Raw genomic sequence first — 21,601 nt, forward strand, 5'->3', positions numbered from 1 at the left:
CTGGTTTGGAGAAACCTCTTCCTTTGCCCCATCGGTGCCTTGGAGGAAAACCAGTGGCAGCTGCCTGATGCCGCCTCCGAGATCCTTCCTGCCAAAGTGGATCCAGAGCACGAAACCCGTGCCACCAGGATTTGGCGTTTTCCTCAGATGAAAATCATCTTCTCTGCCATCACTGAGCGACGCCGGTGGAGGTCTGCCCACCCAAAGCGACAGAATTCACTTAAAACAAATGCTGTCAAATAGATACAGTGACTAAAAAGTGCAATATTCCTCAGAAATGTTGTGGCATACAAGTATAAAATAGCACATAATGGAAACAATCAAGTACAAGTACCTCAAAAATGTACTTAAGCACAGCATTTCTATTTTAATTAGGTTTTAAATGCAGGACTTTTACTTTAAATGAGTTTTAATGCAGAGCTACATTTGAGGTTTTTCTTAATCAGCAGATTTGAGCACCTCTGAGGATATATGGAATTTGACTGCACTCGAGCTGAACTGCAGAATCTTTCCTCTGCCGTTAGCCATCGCTGCCCTCTAGTGGTTCAAAATCAGACTGAAACCAAAGCACGAGCTGAAAGCAGAAGACGACACCTCACATTAACGTTTTCAATTTGAAGTTTAATGTTAATTCCATGCTGTGTTTCAGTAAGAATACAGATGGTACTTGTGGCTCCGGTGAGAATATCCAGTAGTACAAATCAGATTCACGTTACACATACTGAACGGAAGGAAGAGAGGAAACGAGAGGAAAGAAGACGGAGTCGAGACGAGGAAACCTGAAAGAGTCAGGGGAGTAAAGATACAGCAGGCCTCTATTTCCCAAACTGTTTTTATATAGTGCCAATGCAAAACTGCATTACATTACAATCAAAGAGTGTTGAGCATTCCCCTCCCGCGCACACACACACACGCGCACATTTTGTCTGTTAAAAAGCCATTACCTAACTATCTGCCATTAGCAAAAGCGCTACAGCCTCGCAGCACAATACTTGGTCCGAGAGTGGACGAGAATAGAGGTCAGAGTGATGCTCGGAGAAGGGGGACATTCTGATGTTTGTCATTTAAAAAAACAAAAAAAACACAAACTGATGTGTTAACGGAGCAGGTCTGGTAACCACAAAGTAAAGAGGGCACTTAGTTCTTCCTAAAAGCTTTTAACACATCCCTTTTGAACCTTCCTTCACGGCTAAATTTCCTCAACGTGATAACTGAAGTGTTTCAAAACTGACAGAAGCACGGACAACATATTGTTCATAAACACACATATACAGGAAAAAAAGATGAACAACAGAGAACTGTCTTTAAATAAACTCTTGCATATGTGTGTTACAAATACAGGCAAGCGTACTTGGCAACAGATGATACAGCAAAGTAAAGCAAAAATAAAAACAGTAAAAGAGGACGTGAACCTTCGAGGGACGGTCGGGTTTCTTTGAAGCGGGGCTGCATGACGTCTATGTTCATAGTGTTTATTACCTACAGTGGATGATGGTCAGCGCCCCGGCAAGCTGAGCGATGCACTGCTGTAGACGGGCTCTGCGGCAAAATGTATGTTAGCAACCTAAAAAGTGCCATCAGTTTGCTATATTTAGAATATCTTTACCACTCAGCAGCCTTTTCCCTGAAGCTGTTGAATCGCTCTCTTCAAAGCCGCCAGACTCCTTCGACAAAAACTGTACTCTGACGTCGCCGAGCGCGGCAGCTGCCGGTCTGCTGCTGTGTGACTCTGGTGTTTTAACATGTAAGCTAGGATCCCAACCAACGTGTCAAAACGCTGAAGTCACACGGCAGCAAACCAGCGACGCCCCCGTTCTGTGAGGCAAAACTACAGTTTTTGTCCAAAGGAGTTTGGTGGCTTTGAAGAGAGCGATTTAACAGCTTCGGGTCCCCGTCGGGATCGGCTGCCTGACTGCAAGGTGGAGCAGTGAAAATATTCTAAAGATAGCGTACACTTTAAACTGACGCCCCCCCTCCAGGTGGCACATTTTGCTGCTGACCCCACCCACAGCGGCTCATAGCTCGGCTGCCCTTCCTGCTTCTCCAAACAGGGTGGTGCTGACGGACCTCATACAGTCCCACTTCAAACAAACCCACCTGTCCCCGTTCAAGGGTACAGGCTTGCAAAAGGAGTCATCAAAATAAGGTAGAAGCCCGGGGTAGTGGAAATGGAGAGCCGAGCGGGCCCTGGGGGGGGCAGGAGATGACGTGCATACGAGGAGAAAAGGCGAGACAGAGGGGTAGAGATGGAGAAGAAGGTAGAGAAAGAGTGTGGGCTGCAGTATAAACCCAGTTGAAAACTGTGGCTGGGGACAGGAGCTAGTGCCGGGAGGAGAGAAATCAGAGGAGGAGGAGGAAGAAGAGGATGATGAGGGCTCATCTTGGGTTGTTCAGTCTCACTGGGCCTCTTCCTCCGCATCTTGCAGTGCTTCTTTGTTCTGTTCTTCACCTGAGATAAAGACAAAAACATGGACTAATGATTGGGGTTGCTGATATTTCTGCACTCAGACGTCTTCAAGGTCTGAACAAATCCGACAACACGGAAACCAAAAAGAGGTCGTCGAGTTGAAGCGTCAGCCTCCCGATCTTTAGTCCCCAATAGGGGCATTAATAGTTACGACTATAAAGCAGAAGACGAGGGATGTGTGTGTTGCCTGTAGTCCCTCTTTGCGCCACCAGGTGGAGCCTCTTACTGTTTGGTGAGCTGGAAGACTCCAGTTTGTTTGCTGTGTAATATCGTAGTTAGCTGAGTAACAACTAGAAACAGTCCTGTGTTGGCTGCACAAAGGATCATGGGAGCATTAATGCTCAAATCCAAAATGTTTAATGACTATTTTTTCAGTTGTCACTTTAGTTGTGTGGCATTTGGATTGTTACTGTGGATGGGTGTGGTGGTTTTAGGCCAGGGGTGTCCAGTCCTGGTCCTGGAGGGCCACAGTCCTGCATGTTTTAGATGTGTCCCTCTTCCAACACACCTGATTCAAATGATCAGGATCGTTATCAGGCTTCTGCAGAGCTTGATGAGCTAATCGATAAATGCCATAAAAAATGAAACCAACAATGAAATGATCCCACTACTAAGAATGCTCACAGAGACCTGAAAGCTACCACTCCTACTCATGTCTGACTTCTCAACTGCGAGGCTTTAATTAGGAAACGTGGGGTTAGTGTACCCAGAATACTTTGTGTGCATTTTGAGGTTTTACAAAAAGTTCATGGAAACAAACATCCAAGATTTGGTTCAGAAAAGTCGTGAAGTTTTCGTGCTCGCTTAAAGTAGTTGTTCCAGGATGAGCCGAGTTGCTTCGTGAACGATGGAAACACCTTTTCTGAGTACGTTTTGATGCATCAGACGTTTAACCCGTTCGACTGGTCAGACGTTTCTGCTTCTGTCATCATTTTAATCTCCACAGCACGAAACGTGGAGATGACCAGCATAAAAGAATAACTGCAACTCTGAAAAGACTTTACGTAGTCCAGGGAGGACAGATGGTTTGTGAGAGGGGTGAAAGAAGCCATCTATATCAAACTGGAAAGACCATCCCTCAACAGAGGTGGAGGTCAGAGGCACCACCTCTCACCTGTCTACACTTCAGTCCGAATATCTCTCCCCAGGAAGATGAAACTACATTTACACCTAGCCACAAAGACCCTAACGAACCCCACTGTGTCAGGGGGAGCACTAACGACTCACACAACGAGGGGGAGGAGCAACAACCCCCCAATTGAAGCCGAAACTAAAGTGTTAACGGCTCCTTAAGGATAGAAGTATGTGGAACTCCCAACTACTCAGTCAGAGCTGATGAAGCCTCTTGGATGAGAGGTGGAACGTCTTCAAGGAACTCATGCGAGTCCAGTTGCTACGATTAATCCACCAGAAGAACCAGGACCTGGAGGACTGAGGATCTTCACAGACAAGTTTCAAAAGAATTCCTTAAGTTGGTTTTGTTTTTTCTCGTTTGACTCTTGTGCACACCAAAGTTTTGCTCATTTCTTCTTCTTCTCTTTTAAGGTTTTTTGGCAGTTGGAAAACAAGTCGTTTAGTTTCTGGTTTCTTTCACTGCTCAATCAAAACAAGAAACGTTTCTGCAACGTTTCAAAGGTTCAACTTGTGTGGCTCAATCACCGGAAAACACAAAAATAAGAAGCGACGTCAGAGAATGACTGAAAAAGCGACACCAGTAGAGCAGGATCAAGTGATTGTTGGTTTGGACCTTCAGCCAACACTCGCAATCATGACCGACATCACACCATTAGAAACACCCACCGACCAACATTCACCAAAATGAAAAGCACGTCTTTGTAGCTACGAAGTGCAGATGCTGAATCAATACCAACCCCAAGGTTATCAAACACTAAGAAGATGCTCCTCTGTCAATCACAGGATGAGCATCGTGTTCACAAACAAAGCCCCATGGAGGTGAAGGATCAAGTCAGGCAATGAGAGGAACAGCTGACCCTGACCACCTGACGCTCATTTAAAGGCAAAAAGTTTTCATGCATAAGTCAGATTGTGGATCCATAAAATATCTTTTTTTTTGTAGGCTTCTGGAAAGAAAACATCCAAAGTAGACTTTAATGTAATTATCCTACGACCCAGCGTATGTCTATACAGACATTATGCAAATTAGAGCTTGATTATCTAGACAACACCCATTCTGCATTACTAAACATGCAACCATCAGTAAATAATCAGTTGGGGAAGTTTTTATAGTTTAATGTTTGAGGTTTTTGTTCCCTATAAATAGTGGTATAGAACTGTACAACACATTTTTTTTAAGACTGTTTAAAACCTTCCTTTCAGTCGTGCTTTCGTGCACCAAATACCTTTCAGTCTGATTTAACAAACGTTTTATTCCTGTAAACATACTGAAAATAGAACTCTGTGGCTTTTGACAGTATTTTCTAATTTACCGAGTGACGAAACAGATAAAAGAATTTCCTCTGCAAAAACATTCACCAAAACGTGTCAACCAAGTGAAATAAGAGTTTTAAAGCCGGCTTTATGTTAAGATGTTTGTTATGGAAATTTATGCAAATTGCAGCGTACTGAATGAGATCATCCCTGATGAGCACATTAAACATGTGACACAGAACAATGACCATCACATCCAATAAAAGTGCACAACTAACTTTGTCTAAGGAACGTGTTGACCAGTGGATGAGTCGATCATGCTAAAAATAACCAGCATTTACCGCGTCAACATGCAGGCCAGCGAGCGAGAGTTAATTCAGTGTCTTCCACACAAGCTCGGTCAGATGTACTGAGAGGGTGAAATGCCTTGTGAACCTGTGCAACTGGTTGCTTAGAAAGGTTACCATAGAGACAGCACAGCCATCCGTGTAATGAAGAATTAAGAGGCACAAATAACAAAAGGCTCGAGAATCCGTCATGATTAAAATAGAAACCGTAGCAGCACTCATTAGCGCCGCGGCTAACAGGGATGTGAGAAAGCTGCAGGAGACGGAGCGACGGCCTCAGACGCTGCTACCGCACTTCAGCGAGCTGCGTTCACAGGTTTTAAAAGCGGTGCTGAGCCCAGACGTGATCGGCTGTAGCCCTGTGCAGTGCCGCTGAGGTGCACGGTGAAGGAGCAGGGTGTCCGCAAGCTCTCTGGGTTAATATAAGGCCGGAGTCATCAGGGTCCGAGCGCTGACAGTGCAACGAGCCTTTTCAAACTGCTGTGATTATTATTATTTTTTAACTTTGTTATTTTGAGCCTAAACGAACTGGGAAACTCAGGAACGTTTGTAAGTACATCAGGACTAGCGAACATTGCGATATTATAGGGGATGTGGACATGTCACTGCCAAAATGGCTCCACAGCGCCCCCTTGAAAATTTCACCAAAGTCCCATTGGAAGCATGTCTGGCGCAGCGCTACGACATTTGGAGAGCAGGTCGGGACGCACAAAAAAGTTCACCAGCTCCAAGCTCTAAAATGCAACACTGCTCAACTGCGCCCCCTACAATATTTCAACAGAGTCCCATCGGGGCTACATTTCACTTAGAGCTACAACATTCGGCACACATATGTAGCAGGTCAGGACACATAAAAAAGTCCATTAGCTCGTTTCTGTAAACCCAACAGGAAATCTGCCATGTTGGACAAATGGCGAGCATGCCTAGTGATATTCGCTCATTTTTCGGCCATTTTCTAAATCAATCTCCTCCTTGGGAGTACGTCGAACACACCTGAAATTTGGCCAGCACAAGCTACAGGACGTGGTGATTAAAAGGTATTAAAATCTTCCGCAAAATTCTGACGGTGTGGAAATGGCGGCCCGCACAATTTCAACGAAAGGCCATTTTGCGCATTTTCACTGTTTTTCCAGCATTCAACGGAGTCCTGTCGGAAGCTCGTTTCACCAACACCCACGACATTCAGTGGGCATGTGTAGCAGGTCGGGACGCACCAAAAAGTCAATCAGCACCAAACCCTAAACCCAACAGGAAGTTCGCCATTTTGAAAAAGGAGGGCGCCACAATAAGAGACGTGCTATGTAAGTGGCCTGTATGTGCTCCGATCAGTCTGAAACTTTACACGCGTGCTCGCCATTAAACAGGAAGTGGCTCGTAACTAGGTCACACGTGCTCTGACCTGCCCGAAACTCGACACGCCAGATCAGAGTCCCACTCAGAGCACGTTTCTACCGAACCCCGAAGGCTGACGATCGTACGGCGAGGACCCGTCCATCGCCGCTTGTGGCTTTAATTTGTGTTCTTTTTTCCACTGTGGGGGACAAAGATAAGCTACGTTCTATATTTCATTTTTACACTTCCCACTTAGATACCACTAGATTAATGCTTGTGAAAGTTTAAGACAGTTGATAAATCAGGTTCTGTTGATCATACTGCCATGGGGCATCGTTGAGGCTGAGAAGTCCCCCACTATGAAAACACGACCTTTGTCAGCTCAGACGCCTTCATCGTGGGTCATTTCCAACCTTTCTCGTCAGTTCTCGTTATCTCCTTGCCATCATCGTTCTAATAACTGTGTGTAATCAGGACTGCTATTTGACAACATTTCATAAGAGTCCGGTCTTTACAACATTTGCAGACTGAAGCTGTGAAGAACAAGCTGTTGTTCGGAAACAAGCCAGAAAGACGAGTTTGTAGTTTATCCTCTGAACCCCAAAAGATTTAGAAAAATATGTTCTCTTCCATTTATCGCTCAGAAACTATAAAAACAGAAAGACTTAACTTTTTAGCTTTCAGACACTCCTTAAATAAATGCAGCTGAATTTTTTTCCCCCCGTTTCATCATGAATAACCCATTGGCACTATACTCTATAAAGAAACCAAAAAAAATCTGCAGTCCTCGGTGCAACTGACTAACTATCAGTGACTCAACTCTGTGTCTAGTAGTCAACATTCAGGGACTATTTAGCTGAATGCAGGCTGTGTTTACACAGAGCAGATAGGAGAGAACACGGAAACAAACCAGAGGGATTAAGAGGACAATAAAACACATTTGAGCAATAAAATAAATGCAGCGTGGCTCAAACATGGGCTACAGAGGAGCAAGTTGTCAGCAGAGGATATATTCAGGTGAAATATCTTTCTAGAGTTGATATGCAGAGAAGTGTAAAAAAAAAAAAACACAGCGGTAACAATCGAAGTAGTAGAATATCTATAGAAAGTAGAGCCACCAAGTTTTTTTTGCAGTACTGGTGGTTGCACATGTGTTTTTTACCCAATTCCTGCACTTTAAGTAATCCAACCAACATGCTGGTCAGAAGACATTTGTACCTCTGGTCATGGCTGGGATGTTTCCGTGGAGGTGCAGGACTTTTTACTGCAGAGAAAACTGAGCCCTCAGTGAAGAAAATGTGACAGGAGCAAAAAAATAAATAATAAAAAATAAAAAAAGCCCAGAAATTGCTCGGGGTTCAGAGAGTTAACATCAATTAAACTGATCTAATAATAACCCCAACCTGCAGCTACAACCAGAAAATGAAATGAGAAGCAGAGGATATTAAATGTAGATGGCAGATTTTATACTGCCTGTGACTGTTGTGGATTGAATGTGCTGCAATCAGCTGATCATTGTTCTAGAGAAGAATCGTAGACTGATGTGTGATTTTTTTACGGTTAATCAGTCAAGCAGCTTGGAGAGAAAACATTAACCAGAAAGTTTCCGTGGATCTGCTACGAAGCCGACATTAATTAACACGCCTCAACATCAGTTTTCACTCATAAAAATCACAGATACAAGATGGAAGATTGCGGCGTTTGTTCTCACGTGGGGACCTAACTATCGTTTTACGACATGCGGGAACATGTTCTGATCTGCTGAGAGATAAAACGAGAAACGGAAACTAGCGAAGCAGCAGCAGCAGCAGCGAGTTGGGAAGTGAAGTCAGGACTTGTGCGGTTTATTGGGGCAGTATCTTGTAATCATCTGCCCCGGTGAGAGGTAAACACAGCCTTGCATGATTGAAAGTTTTGCGGACACCCTGGAGACACTGAAAACACACACAGCAGTCGAGCTCCACGCGTGCACAAGAGGGTGGAAAAGGAAGCAATACAATTAGGCAAATTACAGCTGTGCAATCCCTGAAAGGCCGGACTGGTTGGTGCCGTGAGGACGTTAGGGTGGTGAAGGACGTTAGGGTGGTGAAGGATGTTAGGGTGGTGAAGGATGTTAGGGTGGTGAAGGATGTTAGGGTGGTGAAGGATGTTAGGGTGGTGAGACAGGAGGGACAGCTTGAGGTGGAGGCACACAAGCCCAAGACCGGAGCAATGACTTACAAAATACACTTCTATAACCGAGAAGAGGGAAGGAAGAGGGCTGTCCTTAAGAATCTAAAGAGGAATGAGGGGAGATGAAGAGTTAGAGAAGAAGTGTGAGTATCGAGCCTGAACAGAGGTGAGAGATGCTTCAGGTTTTAGAGAAACCAAAGTTAGAGAAAACTTCTAAAAAGAAAACACAGTCAGACTGCAACTCATGAGGGAACCAATCATTTATCACTGCAGAGCAAAGGACAACATGAAACTGGGGATAATTTAAATCCATCTTCCAGTAACGTGATGTGAAGAACGGGCCGGGTCACTCACCGTCTCCCTGCACGTCTGAGGTCCATAGTGTCAAGTTGTCACGTAGCAACTGCATGATAAGTGTTGAGTCCTTATAGCTTTCCTCGCTCAGCGTATCCAGTTCTGCAATGGCATTGTCAAATGCTTCCTTCGCCAACCTGTGAGCAGAGAGGACGCAAGACAGCCCGGTCAGTAAAGGCACAGAGGAAACGCTGCACATCGTCTGGCAAACACACAGCTAAAGCATCCGTACTGTTTGAGTTTCAGGCCAGACCGTCTGCGTTTGATTCTGCTTCCAACTGCAGCAGCGCAAATGGAGTGAAGCAAAGCACACGGGCAGAAATTAGTGCGTTCACTGGAAGAAGTTCTCGGAGTCATTTAGCTCCAACAGCGTCGAACAGCTGGAGCACACGCTCAGTTTCTTTTCATGTGGCTTGGACCACAGCAGAAAGGAGAAGATATTAAAACATGTGGATGTGATTTACAAACACTGGACAAAAAAAAAGCAAACTGCAGCAGCCGGTTTGTTTTTCAAAGGGAGGACTCGTGGGTTTTTGGACTCCAGAAAAACAGCAAAAGATGATGTTCCAGGTGACAAATATTCATCCTCCTTTAAGGTCTAGTTTGGTTACAACCAGGTCCAGAAAGGAAAAAACGTCTTTGTTGTTTTACTCTTTAGATGATTGCAGTGTCTTTCTGAAGCTTGTACACTCGGTTACAGCGGCTTTATCAGAGGGGTTTTTTCATACTAGAAGCTAAAACGCTCCGTAGTGGTGCTCAGTAGTTTAGTATCAATGCTACATGACTGACGGATGCTGATTCCTTTCTACACACGATGCATTCAACAAATTAAGTCCTATGAAACACTTGGGATGCCAAACACCCGACACTAAACATGCCAGAATATGCCAAATATTTCCCTCAAATTTTAGCTTTCTGAACTTTCTTCAAACTGAGCACCTGCAATTGGGATGTTTTTTTAATATGATTATTTTCTTTTACCAAAGTACTGAAAACACTCACCTGCAAGCACGGTCTGGCGAGTTGAGGATTTCATAATAGAAAACTGAAAAGTTAAGGGCCAGTCCCAGACGAATGGGGTGCGTTGGAGGGAGTTCGATCATGGCGATGTCACTTGCGGCTTTGTACGCTACCAAACTGTTCTCAGCTGCCTCCTTCCTGTCGTTGCCTGTGGCAAACTCTGCCAGGTACCTGTGGTAATCTCCCTTCCTGAGCAGGGGAAACACAAAGGTCAGGTATCAACTTTCACACAAACACACAACAGAAACAGAGAGTTTAGAGCACTGATGTGTCGGCAAGATCTAAATAAATCACAGGTACAGAGTCTAATGTCCTGCAATGTGCAGGGTGAGACAAACACATCAACTGTTAAACCGACAGTGAAGACTTTTCAATAAACGTTGCTGTGTTTCATGGTTTTCTGACATGTCACAGCACATTTCATTAAAATACTAACTCGAGCTGGGGAGCTGAGGTCTTTCTAATAGCTTGTACCAGACACTGGATAAATGGTCATGGCCCTCCTGCCTTACTGTCCATCAGGCTTTAAAAGGAAGAAATCCAAACGCTGTAGCTGCTCACAGCGGCGTTATGAGCACTGAATACTGAAAAGTCTCTCCCCGTGGTCGTCTGAAGCAAAAACAAACATTTTTTCAGAGGCTGCGTATTACAAGCTGGAGAAATCCTTTTCAAATAAAGCAAGTGGAGCTGAGGAGACTGAAGCACCTTTCTGGGGCCGCTCGGTACCCACAGGCCTGATGGTCCTGATCCATGTGAATAAAGAGCCTCTGAGGTCCATAGAAGTGCAATCAGAACACATGTACGGTAAACAGTCTGAACAACCAAGCAGCGGTTCTGCAGCTTAATTTTGTTTAGAGCTGAATATCTGTGATCAGAGATCTGCCTGTTAGGAAACAGCAGGGCAGTAAATGGTGGGTGAAATACTCTGGTGGGATTTTTGGGGGTTTTGTTCACTCAAAAGTTGATTTCAGTTGAACCATTGATTTACTGAAGAGACTTATTGTGTCCTGCTGTGTTGTAGAGATTCATTCTCCAGGAGGACAATAAGCATTTAAGTTCATCTCATGTCGACAGGCCTGTAGGAGAAACAAGAGTGCTGCGTGGAACAGCTCTCCTCCACAGCCATCACACCTCAAACTCAGCTCAAACTGTGATGAACCATTGTAAATAGGGCAATCCTGCTGTAAGGAAGACGAGGCGTCGCGGATTCCTAAACTATGCCAGAAACCTACATAATTAATATCAGAGTGCAAACTGTGATTAAACACGAACAGAAAAGTTTGACTTCAGATGAAACACTCCAGCGTATACACGTAGGACATCACCACACACACAGGAAATCTCCGACCAGCAGCCGTGTGGACGTTAGACGCCCTGAGGGGACGCTCAACGGCTCAGTGAAGCATGTTGAGCCTGAAGCTGGAGTTTTTAATGCCTGCTATGTTACCATGGTAACTGATGCTGCACAGTGAACCTGCTCTGGAGGAGGTTCTGTTCTGTTTAAGTCATCTGTAAGAAGCGTCTCCCTTTCACTAGTTCTTCTCCTGATCATCTGCAAGCAACACAGATTTTCAGCTAAGGGAATTATATCTGCAAACCTGCTGAACATTAGTAACGCCACTGAACGAAGCGGTGCAGCTCCAGGTCACAGGAACCTGCATGCATTCAGGTGGTGATGTAGAAAATGCTTCAATGCGATTTTATGTTAGGTCCTGATTGTCTGCAGATCACAGATCATGAAGCTCATGAGTCAGAGACAATATTCAATAAATAACCTTCAGCCTCGTCCACACGCAGCAGGGTATCTGACAAACGAAGATATTCTTCTACGAAGTTTCCTGTCGTCCACACAAAAACGCAGATTTACGGCGTTAAAAACGATTCTTTCAAAAACCTCCGACCAAAGTGAAGATCTGTGAATCCTCCGTTTATGCGTCTGCATGTCAGTAACCAGGTTTTAGGTTTCCAAACGTCACTGCCTGCGACAAAACGTGTTCTTTACGTCACACACGTGACCTGTGTTTACATGTGGAAACAGCGTGGACGCCCTCAGAACTGTGTCGTCTCTGGTCCAGGTCCAGATACCGCTCCAAGAACACAGGCGGAGGACGGTTATTTTCTTGCCATTCCACGTCCGAGGCGTGTTCTCCGTCAAAGACACCGACGCCGGTTTTGGGTCAGAACCGGGACGTGCTGCCAGCTGGTGGGAGAACTTTGAGAGGCGTGACAATATCTGTACGTCCCGGTTGTCGCTCCTGTCATCGGAGTTATTACATCCTCACGTAGAACATGAATGTTCGGAACAACGCACTAACGTGGTCAGATAAGGAGGAATCCTTTTCTAAAATCGAGGTGGTGTGTACGTTAGCTTTTTTCTAGACGGACGAGGCAGGATATTCGGTTTTACAAAAACCCTGCTACATGTGGACGAGGTCTAAATTTCACTTTAGTCTGTCCAGAAACTAAAATGACTTTAGTGTCGGAGCTCTAGTGTGTGGCTGTCACATCAGAAATAAGCCACTGAGTATATGAACTTGAATCATTAACATTTTTCTACTAGCAGTCCTCTCTTGCATCGTTTGCAGTTTAAGTGCTTTTTGCGTTCGCAATTTCTTCCTCTCTGCTGAAGCCGGCACACAGTTGGTACGCTACAAAGAAGAGTCAAATGACAAGTCAAACAGCCCCTTTCGTATCGTACACAGAGCGTGTTGGGGGAAAACCTGGCTAGCAGAAGACACGATAAACACTGCTTGATGCTATTATGTCTGATTGGGGTTTTAGGTTTCGTCAAGCCATCTTTGTTTCGCAGAACACCCCTCAGGCTGCCCGGCAACAAACAACTTTTTCTTATTTGCTGACCACCGTAGGAACACTTCACAGTAAATATAACACGAAGCAGCTCAGACCCACATCACATCACAATTAACTGATAAGAAAAGTTTAAGGCAGGACGGGACAGGAGGAGCGAAAGAGGTCATCAAGCAAATCACGCATCCAGAACCAAAACACTTTGTTCTGTGCGTGTTTGCGCTGGTCGTCATGAACGCACATTTACACGCATTTACTGGAAACTCACATTTTGTAGTAGAAAACCTTAGATTCTCCCGTGGTAGCAGCTAAGATGAGGTGCTTGTCCAGTACATCCAGAATGTCGTTGCAGATTGATTTCAGCTCTTTCTCAACCTGCAAACAAACAAACAAACAAACAAAACAAAACACACCACACCTTGCCATCAGTAAAGGGTCATTTCAGGCGCTGGGACAAATTTAATTTTTGATTTAATTAAATCATTAAAACTCTGATTTGGTACGACTTGAGTCAGCGAAGACCTGATGTCCCACTCGGACTGTCAATGAGCTGCGAGTGGCAGTAAATAATTTCTGAATAAAATAAACATTTCCTGCCACACCAGCGGTGGTTAATGTGGGCAGGCGTACAAAGGGCAGCCCCCCTGTGGGAGCATGCAGACTGGGTGCTGCGTGGCCCAGATCTGGGGTCAGTGGTGGCCACCTAAACCTGACATTTCTGACATATAGCTGCGTGTCCTCGTGAAGTGAACAGCTCTCTTAGGATGCTGCCTTTACCCAGTTCACGGTGAGTGTTTCAGAACTGGACTTCTAACTTAGCATTTTAGCAAAGCATAGTTACGCAGCTCATGCTGTTTGACAACACCAGGATGAGTTTCCTCTGCGGTGCCGCCGCCGAGGAGTCGCTCTGCAGCAAGAAAAGTGATTTAAAGTGAATTCACGGTTGCTGCCCATCTCATTATTTCACTCAGACAAGTGTCGCTGGGCTGTGAAATCTCACCATCTCCCCTCAAAGCGTAGCAGCCAGCGAAGGAAAGCTTAAAAAGTCCTGCCAAAGAGGGTCTCCGGCATCTCGACGACTACACTCGTCTCCATGAAATAACAAGGCAGGCAGCAACTTCCAGTCAGTTGTATTTCAGGCCAGTAGTCTGAGACTGTGGGCCTCCACTCAGACCAAGATTACTGCCCTTCACTTCACTAGTTTACTCAGTTTTGCACAGTTCCTAGACGCCCTTGAAATTATGTTATTTCACTGCATAGACACTCAACAACTGAGCCAAGACACACAAACACTGATTTTAACACAACTTCACGTCACACAAAATACATAAAAAGGTCTGTCTCTTAAGGTATTTATTAGTTTCTGACTTTGGGACAGTTGGGGAAAACTGAAAAAAAATCCCCAAACTACAGTATTTCAGAACTCTGATTCACCAAACAGCATGTTGAGGCTATTCTATAACAGTTCAGAGACCCCTGAGAAGATCCACTTCCCACTTTGAAAACCTCTGTTCCTGTCCTGGGTTTGTATTTTCATTACTATGTCCAATTAAGGACCTGACAAGTATTTTTTTTTAAAAATAACTTGCTAAATAAACTTGTGTCTGCTCGAGTTTTTCGTCACATCCGCATTAAAACAAGTCGGTTTATTACGACTGCTTTGTTTTGTACAGAGCACCTGTGTGAAGTGAGTTGATTTTCTAAAGTTTCAAAAGGTCTCAAAGTGGTTTTACTGACATCCAAAACCTTCAGATTCTCGAGAACCTCCACACAGCGAGCAAAAACAAAACAACGACACTGTCAAGCGTGGGTTTACGACGACGTCTGACCGTTTTCCTGTATTCTCGGATCATCTTTAGTTTGTCTTCGCCGCCTTTGTTTTCTTCTTTCTGTTCGAGGCTGCTGATTATCCTCCAGGAGGCTCTTCTGGCTCCGATCACGTTCTTGTAGGCTACAGACAGCAGGTTCCTCTCCTCCACCGTCAGCTCCACGTCCATACTGGCCACCTTCTTCATCGACTCCACCATTTCTGAGACACACACACAAGGAAACAAGTGACACAAGGCAGTGGCAATGCTGCCGTCAGCTGCTTCATTAAGTATTGCACGTTCATTGCATCTGCTTCGGGTAGAACATGCTGTCTGCCCGTCTGACCAGATAGGCAGCTTCATCCACAACCTGCTCAGTCATCAAACCACCATCAGCTTATCTAGTTCAGCAACTCCTTTATACAAACACCAGTTAGCGGCTAATTGGACTATTATGTGATAAGCAAATTTTACAGAGGTACCCTGCAGAGCTTCTTTCTCAGAACTCCAGTTATTCCACCGATCTACGAGTGGCGCCAACGAGCCGAGACAAACGACAACAAAGGCAAAGAAGAACGAGGCAAACATAAATGTAGACAACACAGGCTTTAAAATGAAAACAGGCATTTCAAGATAGAGCTACACGGTATGTTTGAGTCACACCAAAGTCAAGTTTGGCTTGTTTCGCACAAAGCTTCATTATGAGGTCGTATCAGAAATATTTCTAAACTTTCTGTTCATGTTCAAAATGAATCGAAATTCCTAATCTGAGGCCCTCAAATTTATCACTTGAAGGTCCACGTCGGATTTTTATTTATTGTCAGAGGGGCCGAACAACTGATAATAACAAAACAACATTTACTTTTACCTCCAACTTCAGTGCGATAAATTCTAGTGGGAGTTAGTGTTTCTGTACCGGGTTGCATCAGGGTGGCGGCGGAAACGCTGATACGTGATTACACCACAAACGTCGCATCTCGTGTAATTGGACCGTCATGTTAACGAGGCGAACGCGGCTCAGGCAGCTCGTCGATACATCCGAACACCTACACAAGTTGCACAAACTGTCTGCGGGAGAAAACGAGACACGATCTGCTGACACTAAACGCTCTGGTGTGACGTCAGCACAACAGCAGCGTCTCCGGCAGTTAACGTCGCTTCAACGACAACAACAGAAAGACAGGCCGCGTCAAAACCACATTGATCTACTGAGGAGAATCTCCAGCTGCACCGTTTATTCAGGAACAACTCAAATCTTCATAACATGTTGTATTCGTCACACGAGGTATGGGCTGAGTCTGGACCGGCTTCGTCGAGGTTTGAACTTGTTCTGAACTCAAAAATCCACCATCAGGTCTGTCAGAATCTCTCTCAAACCACCACCATAGAAACTGCCTCCAGTCCTCCGGTAATGTTGCCGCGTTATCGCTAATCTGACGATACAGCGTGTTGATTCAGACTTATATGAACAACTAAAAACCGCTCAGCGTGAGTTCTGTGGATTATCCACAGTAACAAGGAGGAAATGCTGCAGCTGAATAGTTTTCAGGAATTCCTAAATGTTGTCAGCACCACAGACAGAATCTCCGTCACTTCTTTTTGGGTGGAGGCAGGAATCTTAAATCTGGTAAACCAAAATTATCTGCGTGGCCCACGAGAGGTAAGCATGAAAACGTGTCTAAAAAGCTGGGTCCTCCGTCATGATGATTAAATTTCCCTGATTTTGTTCAGTAAAAACAAACAAATCCTCCAACCGTTTAAAGAGAGCTGAAAACACAGAGTTGAGCCGTGAAAGGTTTCTGTCATCCTCCGTGTTTCATGAATGCAGTGCCTGGGACACTACATGAGTAGAAACACCTCTACCTGTGCACACCTATGGAGGGGTGCTGGGAACCGAGCCAGCACCGTGGACCAGAGTGCTGAGCTGGATCAAACGTGATTCAATAGGCGATGTCTTCAACGTGGTTCAGTGTGGCGTGAAACAGGAACATAGAATTCGGGGATGAAATGGCAAAAAAAACAAATAAAAAAATCCTAAATATCAGTCTGCTCTGAAGGAGTAATTAATCAGCACTATAAGCGATTTCCCTGAGGGTCAGTATAAATGAGACACAATGTGGAGCCTCTTTAATCAAATCACTGGGAGCAGCTCGAGGAGGCTTTGCAGCAGCATAAACACCTAAATTAAACTGCTTCAGAGCCGTCAGCAAACATACATCATGTTCAGCCTCAGAACGCATGAAAGCATGTTTTTAATGCACAATATTTTGAATGCAACACACACTGTCTGGGGCGACAGAAAGCCCCCTCTTACATAAGTAACAGCAGGTGTGGCATGCTAATGACAAAATATGCCATTATCTTCTGTGGTAATAAAAACAGAGCTGCGGCTCAAGCTGTGGATGAGTCAGAGCCGATGCTAAACCTGGTGCTCCAGAGCAGGGCGGGGCCACATAATGAAAGATATGCGACTTCTCCGTCTCTCAAAGAACACACCAGTGCCAGCAGTGAGAAGACGCTCCTTGGAGACGCATGTGAAGGTTCTGCTCAGACACGAATAATGGCAGCGGTGGTTGGGTTACTTCAGCTCTTGCCACTCTGGCATCAAACAGGCCGTGTAAAGTTTGTAAAACCTCGGCTCAAAGCAACTGTGGCGGCTCAGATCCGTCCCAGCACCTGAGACAAAAGCATGCAGTGGAATGGGAGCAATGCGTGTTTCTGTGAGGTTTACATGCTAGTGCCCGTCCCAATTACAAAACCACAACTAAAAAGGCTGCGAACATCAGCTACCTCCCTCCTGGGTGCCAGAGGTGCTTTCGTTTGCTGGTTGTTCTGCACATGGAGCTTCAGTTGCAGGGGAAACGTGTATAGTTTTTGAGAAAGAAAATTACTTCCTATGAGTTTGTAAAGAGGAAAAACAACAGTGAATCGTACGTAAGACCGAGTGGAAAAAATACATATCGTTTTTTTGGCCATGCTGCCCATCCCTGCCCTGGAGGTGAGCACAGTACGCCAATCATTTGGCTTTTAACGCCACAGACAGGGTGTTATCTGTGGAGGCCAATAGCAGCATGCTGCTGAAACTTGATACACAATGGTTACCGGCCAGGAGGAGCACTATGCTGCTTTGATCGCTTACTCTCCGGCCTGGCCTGTGCTCTCAAATCAACCCAATGACCTTGCTGCGCTTTTAAAACATTTTTGCAGCATTAAAAGCTCTGCGGATCCACTGAACTGATCACGGTCACTGGTCCGCCGCTCGCTCAACAACGGGGCTCAATACAACCTCTGTGGACACCGAGTCGTAAGGATGCTAATAAAAGTACTTACAGAGGTCAGGCTGCAGTCGTGTAGCTCATGAAATAAAGAGATGCTGTCGTTAATGCACCATTAGTCAGAGTTTTGCATTCATTGAGGGTTTCCTTCGCTTCAAAGAGGTATAAGCTGGTGATTAAAAAAAACTTTACCAGATTTAGTGAATTATGATTTAATTTCGAATCAACATCAGTATTATAGTCAAGTAGGTTTACATAGACAAGGATTCTAACGTGGGGATTTTATGCATAACAGTAAACGCTGACAAGGAGAACATGTTTTTTAGGAAGGAATATTTTTTCAAAAGGAAACGTTAAAGCGAGTAAATAGACAACGAGTGTCCCAAGACAAACACGGAGCACGTGCAGCAAATCCAGGTAAATTAGCATATGGCATAAACACCTTAAACATAAGAGACATTTCTGTTTATAAAACGATCAGAAATCACAGCAAAGCAAAGATTCTGTTCAATAAGTAAACACGGACAAGTTATGTGGACAGATTATGCTGACTGTCATGCACGGTCACGCCCCAAAGGCCCGTTCTGGGCCAGGAAAACTCCTGTTATTACATATTTTTTGAGCACAATCATCCCTGCTAATAGCTAACATTCCTCTAGTGGGTCAAAGAGAGACGCTACATGCAACAAGAGTCTCTGGTACCAGTTGAACCCGAGACGTTGCAGTTATAATGTGACATCGCACCAACGTGGCCTCGTACTCTTTCTTAATTTTGAGGCCAAGAGATGAAAAATAATATGCAGTGTTTACACACATATTGATTTGTACAACGATAATGCCTCTAATGTAATAGGATGTCACTGAGTCCGACTTGCTCATGATGCAACCGCGAGAGCAGGTCTTCTGCCAGTTTAGCCATATGCTGCTTTCTCGTTTTCATAATTACCAATTAGTATGTCGACTTTAACGGTTCCAACGTCTCCTCTCTTTTCTGTGTTGAAGCGATTCTGGTTAAAGTGGTTGTTGTTCACTGTGCATTTGCTCCAACTCGATCTGGTCCATTACAGATGCCATTCTTTGAAGAACAGGACGAGACAACAGTGCGGCACAGAACCCACACTGCAAACCAGTGCTCTGGTGGCGTAATCGCAGCGTGGTGGAGACAAACGAACGCACAATGACACTCCAGCACTCATGAGCTTTTGTCAGATTTCTAAGCCTAAACTTTGAAATCTTCCGGCGTTTCTGGACAGCTGGCACTTAAACTCAAGGCTTTTTTTTTTGTGCTAATTATAACCGCACATAAAAACAGGTGGTCGGAAACGTACCTGCTAATAGTTTTGTTCCCTTCCAGCTGTATCCCTGCTTCACTGTGGTACCAACATCCAGAACAGTCATATAAAGAAAAAAATCCTGCCTGTGCTGCAGCAACAATACCCCAGTGGGAGAAACGAACCTACAAACAGCCCGATCCAATCATGAATCTGTAAAATGCTTCATTAAAGAAGCATGTGTCTTCATCTTAACTTAAAAAATGAGACAGAACAAGAGCCATGTTCGACACAGACGCGCTGACGAGAACGTCTACAATCAACGCCAGCAGCTGCAGCACGGCTAAAAAATGTGGAAAATGCAACTCCACTGACTCCTGTTAGTGGGAAGAGACTTGAGACAAATGGGGCTCCATGTGTGGGGCAGACAGTTTAGCACACCATGATGACTGCTCATAATGCTGTTTGGGTTTATTTGTTGTTGTTTTTTTTTACATCAGCACGAATGGGAACAAGCTGTAAAACAGACACTATGCTTGACTGAAAACACTCATCAGGGCAGGATAAGAAATCTTAAACGTTGTGCTTTTGTTAGCGGCTGTGCACATCTCACCCCCTGAAAAACTCCATATCATGTCTGATCACTAGTAAAAGGCATTAACAGGTCATTGACACACTGCTTAGTCAGAAAAATGATTAATGACTCTGAGCATGAATGCCTAAAAATCTTCCCAAAAATTAGGATTTGTTGTTTTTTTTTTTACTACAAGTCCATGTACTTTTACTAGACTTGGGTTTTAAGCGCACTAATTGGACAAAAACAACCTATTTAAAGGTTTCACTCATTGTAACTAGGACGGATATTTATGACAATTAATTGAGAATGACAACGGTTATCAGTTGCAGTGATTAATGCAAAAGCTGATGCCAGCAACATACGTATACACTGGATGTACTCTGGTAGTTATTCTCAGGCTGTGGGTCATTTTTCTTTTATTTCTGACCACCTGATAAACAATAAATGCCCATTGCGCTACATGAAATCTTAGTGAAGACATTTTAATTCATTCTTATAATTCTGATAATATTGGCTGTGGCTAAAACATCTTAGGGAGGTGTCACAAATGTGTCTATGCAGAAGAATTTAAAAAAACAACCTTAATTCAACTCAGGGGCCATGAGGACAAACAGCATGCTAACTGTACTAATGAGGCCTCTGTGTGTGCCCTGGCCATGCACCAGACTCTGACTGAGCATAAATAAACCAATTAAACTTTTGATTTAATATTGATAAACAGCAAAACAATATTTACTTGGATTACTAGAAAGTTGGCCCAAGCTTAACCCACGATCCAGTTTATTGTTCAGTCACAGGGAGAAAACGCTGCTGGTTAACAATTTACAGCTGAACAAAGCCTTGCATGTATGTTTTTGTTTTAAGCTGCTGCAGTGGTGAGTTAATTAATCTACAACGTCTGACGAGCTGTTAAAAAGCAACGTCACTGTTGAATTTGTCCTGCACCCAACACGACATGAAAACTTATAAAAATCTAAGTTTTCTACAAGTTAGCCTGACTTCTCTCCATAACACTTGATGGGGCGACAGGCTGTGCCCGCATTAACTGAGGCGGTTTTTTGCAGCACATTTCACTGCCTGCTGGGTCGGAACGGTCCCGGTTTTATCCGCAGACACTAGAAATCCAGAGTAAGTGCAAGTCATGTTTGACGGGGTGTGGACGCCAGCTCTACCGCTGTATTTTTGAATGGTGTTTGGCGTGACGCGTGTCGCGGCTGAAGAAAGGCTAGCAAGCTAGTTAGCAATTATAGCTAGCTAACTAACGCTAGCGGGAGACTAGCTTAGCTCACCGAGTAACTACAGTAAATGTTCACCGGACACTACAGCAAACCAGAGAACCCGCTTCTCCGTAATGGCCGTGCTCTCTATGTGGACAAAAGAAAAAACATTTTTTAAACGTTTCATGTCTCATTCGGCTGGGGGAATCTCCGCCATTTTGTCTCCTCTCACCCAACAGATCCATGTGAACTGCTTTACCTGCGCCTCCGAGCCCCCTGCGCAGGGAGACTGTGGGGGGAAGCGGGGCCAGGCTTTCTGCAATGACCGACATCTAACCGGACACTCACCGTCGTATCTCTCCGCCTGCTCGGCGAGTTTCGCCTGGTATACTAAGTTCTCTCTGTCCGCCATGGCGCTCGGGTACTGGGGCTTTTCGTAGCGTCCCGGTGGAAAGGGGGGATTATGGGCTGCTCGGCAGTTCCTGGTGGTGGATCAGCAACAGCACCGTCGCTCCGCTGAGCCGAAGACCCACCGGTAGCACTGGCGTAAAGATGGCGCCGCGGC

At 44.7% G+C, this 21,601-nt stretch overlaps 1 protein-coding gene across 2 annotated transcripts; it reads right to left on the bottom strand.

Moving 5' to 3' along the window:
• Positions 1-600: 600 nt before the first annotated feature.
• Positions 601-21,601, bottom strand: LOC103354810 (14-3-3 protein epsilon). Of its 2 annotated transcripts, XM_008278357.1 has the most exons (7): positions 21,385-21,530; positions 14,718-14,917; positions 13,157-13,263; positions 10,063-10,269; positions 9,061-9,197; positions 8,755-8,808; positions 601-2,449 (listed from the first exon to the last, which is right to left on the bottom strand). In XM_008278357.1, the coding sequence occupies exons 1-6, from the start codon at positions 21,446-21,448 to the stop codon at positions 8,801-8,803; spliced, it is 723 nt and encodes a 240-aa protein (XP_008276579.1). In that variant the 5' UTR covers positions 21,449-21,530; the 3' UTR covers positions 601-2,449; positions 8,755-8,800. The 2 variants fall into 2 exon arrangements, with proteins under 2 accessions (XP_008276579.1, XP_008276580.1); XM_008278358.1 differs by lacking the exon at positions 8,755-8,808 and having other exon boundaries at positions 21,385-21,601.

This window comes from Stegastes partitus, unplaced genomic scaffold, assembly GCF_000690725.1.
Source record: "Stegastes partitus isolate 25-593 unplaced genomic scaffold, Stegastes_partitus-1.0.2 Scaffold121, whole genome shotgun sequence".
NCBI classification, from domain to species: Eukaryota; Metazoa; Chordata; class Actinopteri; family Pomacentridae; genus Stegastes; species Stegastes partitus.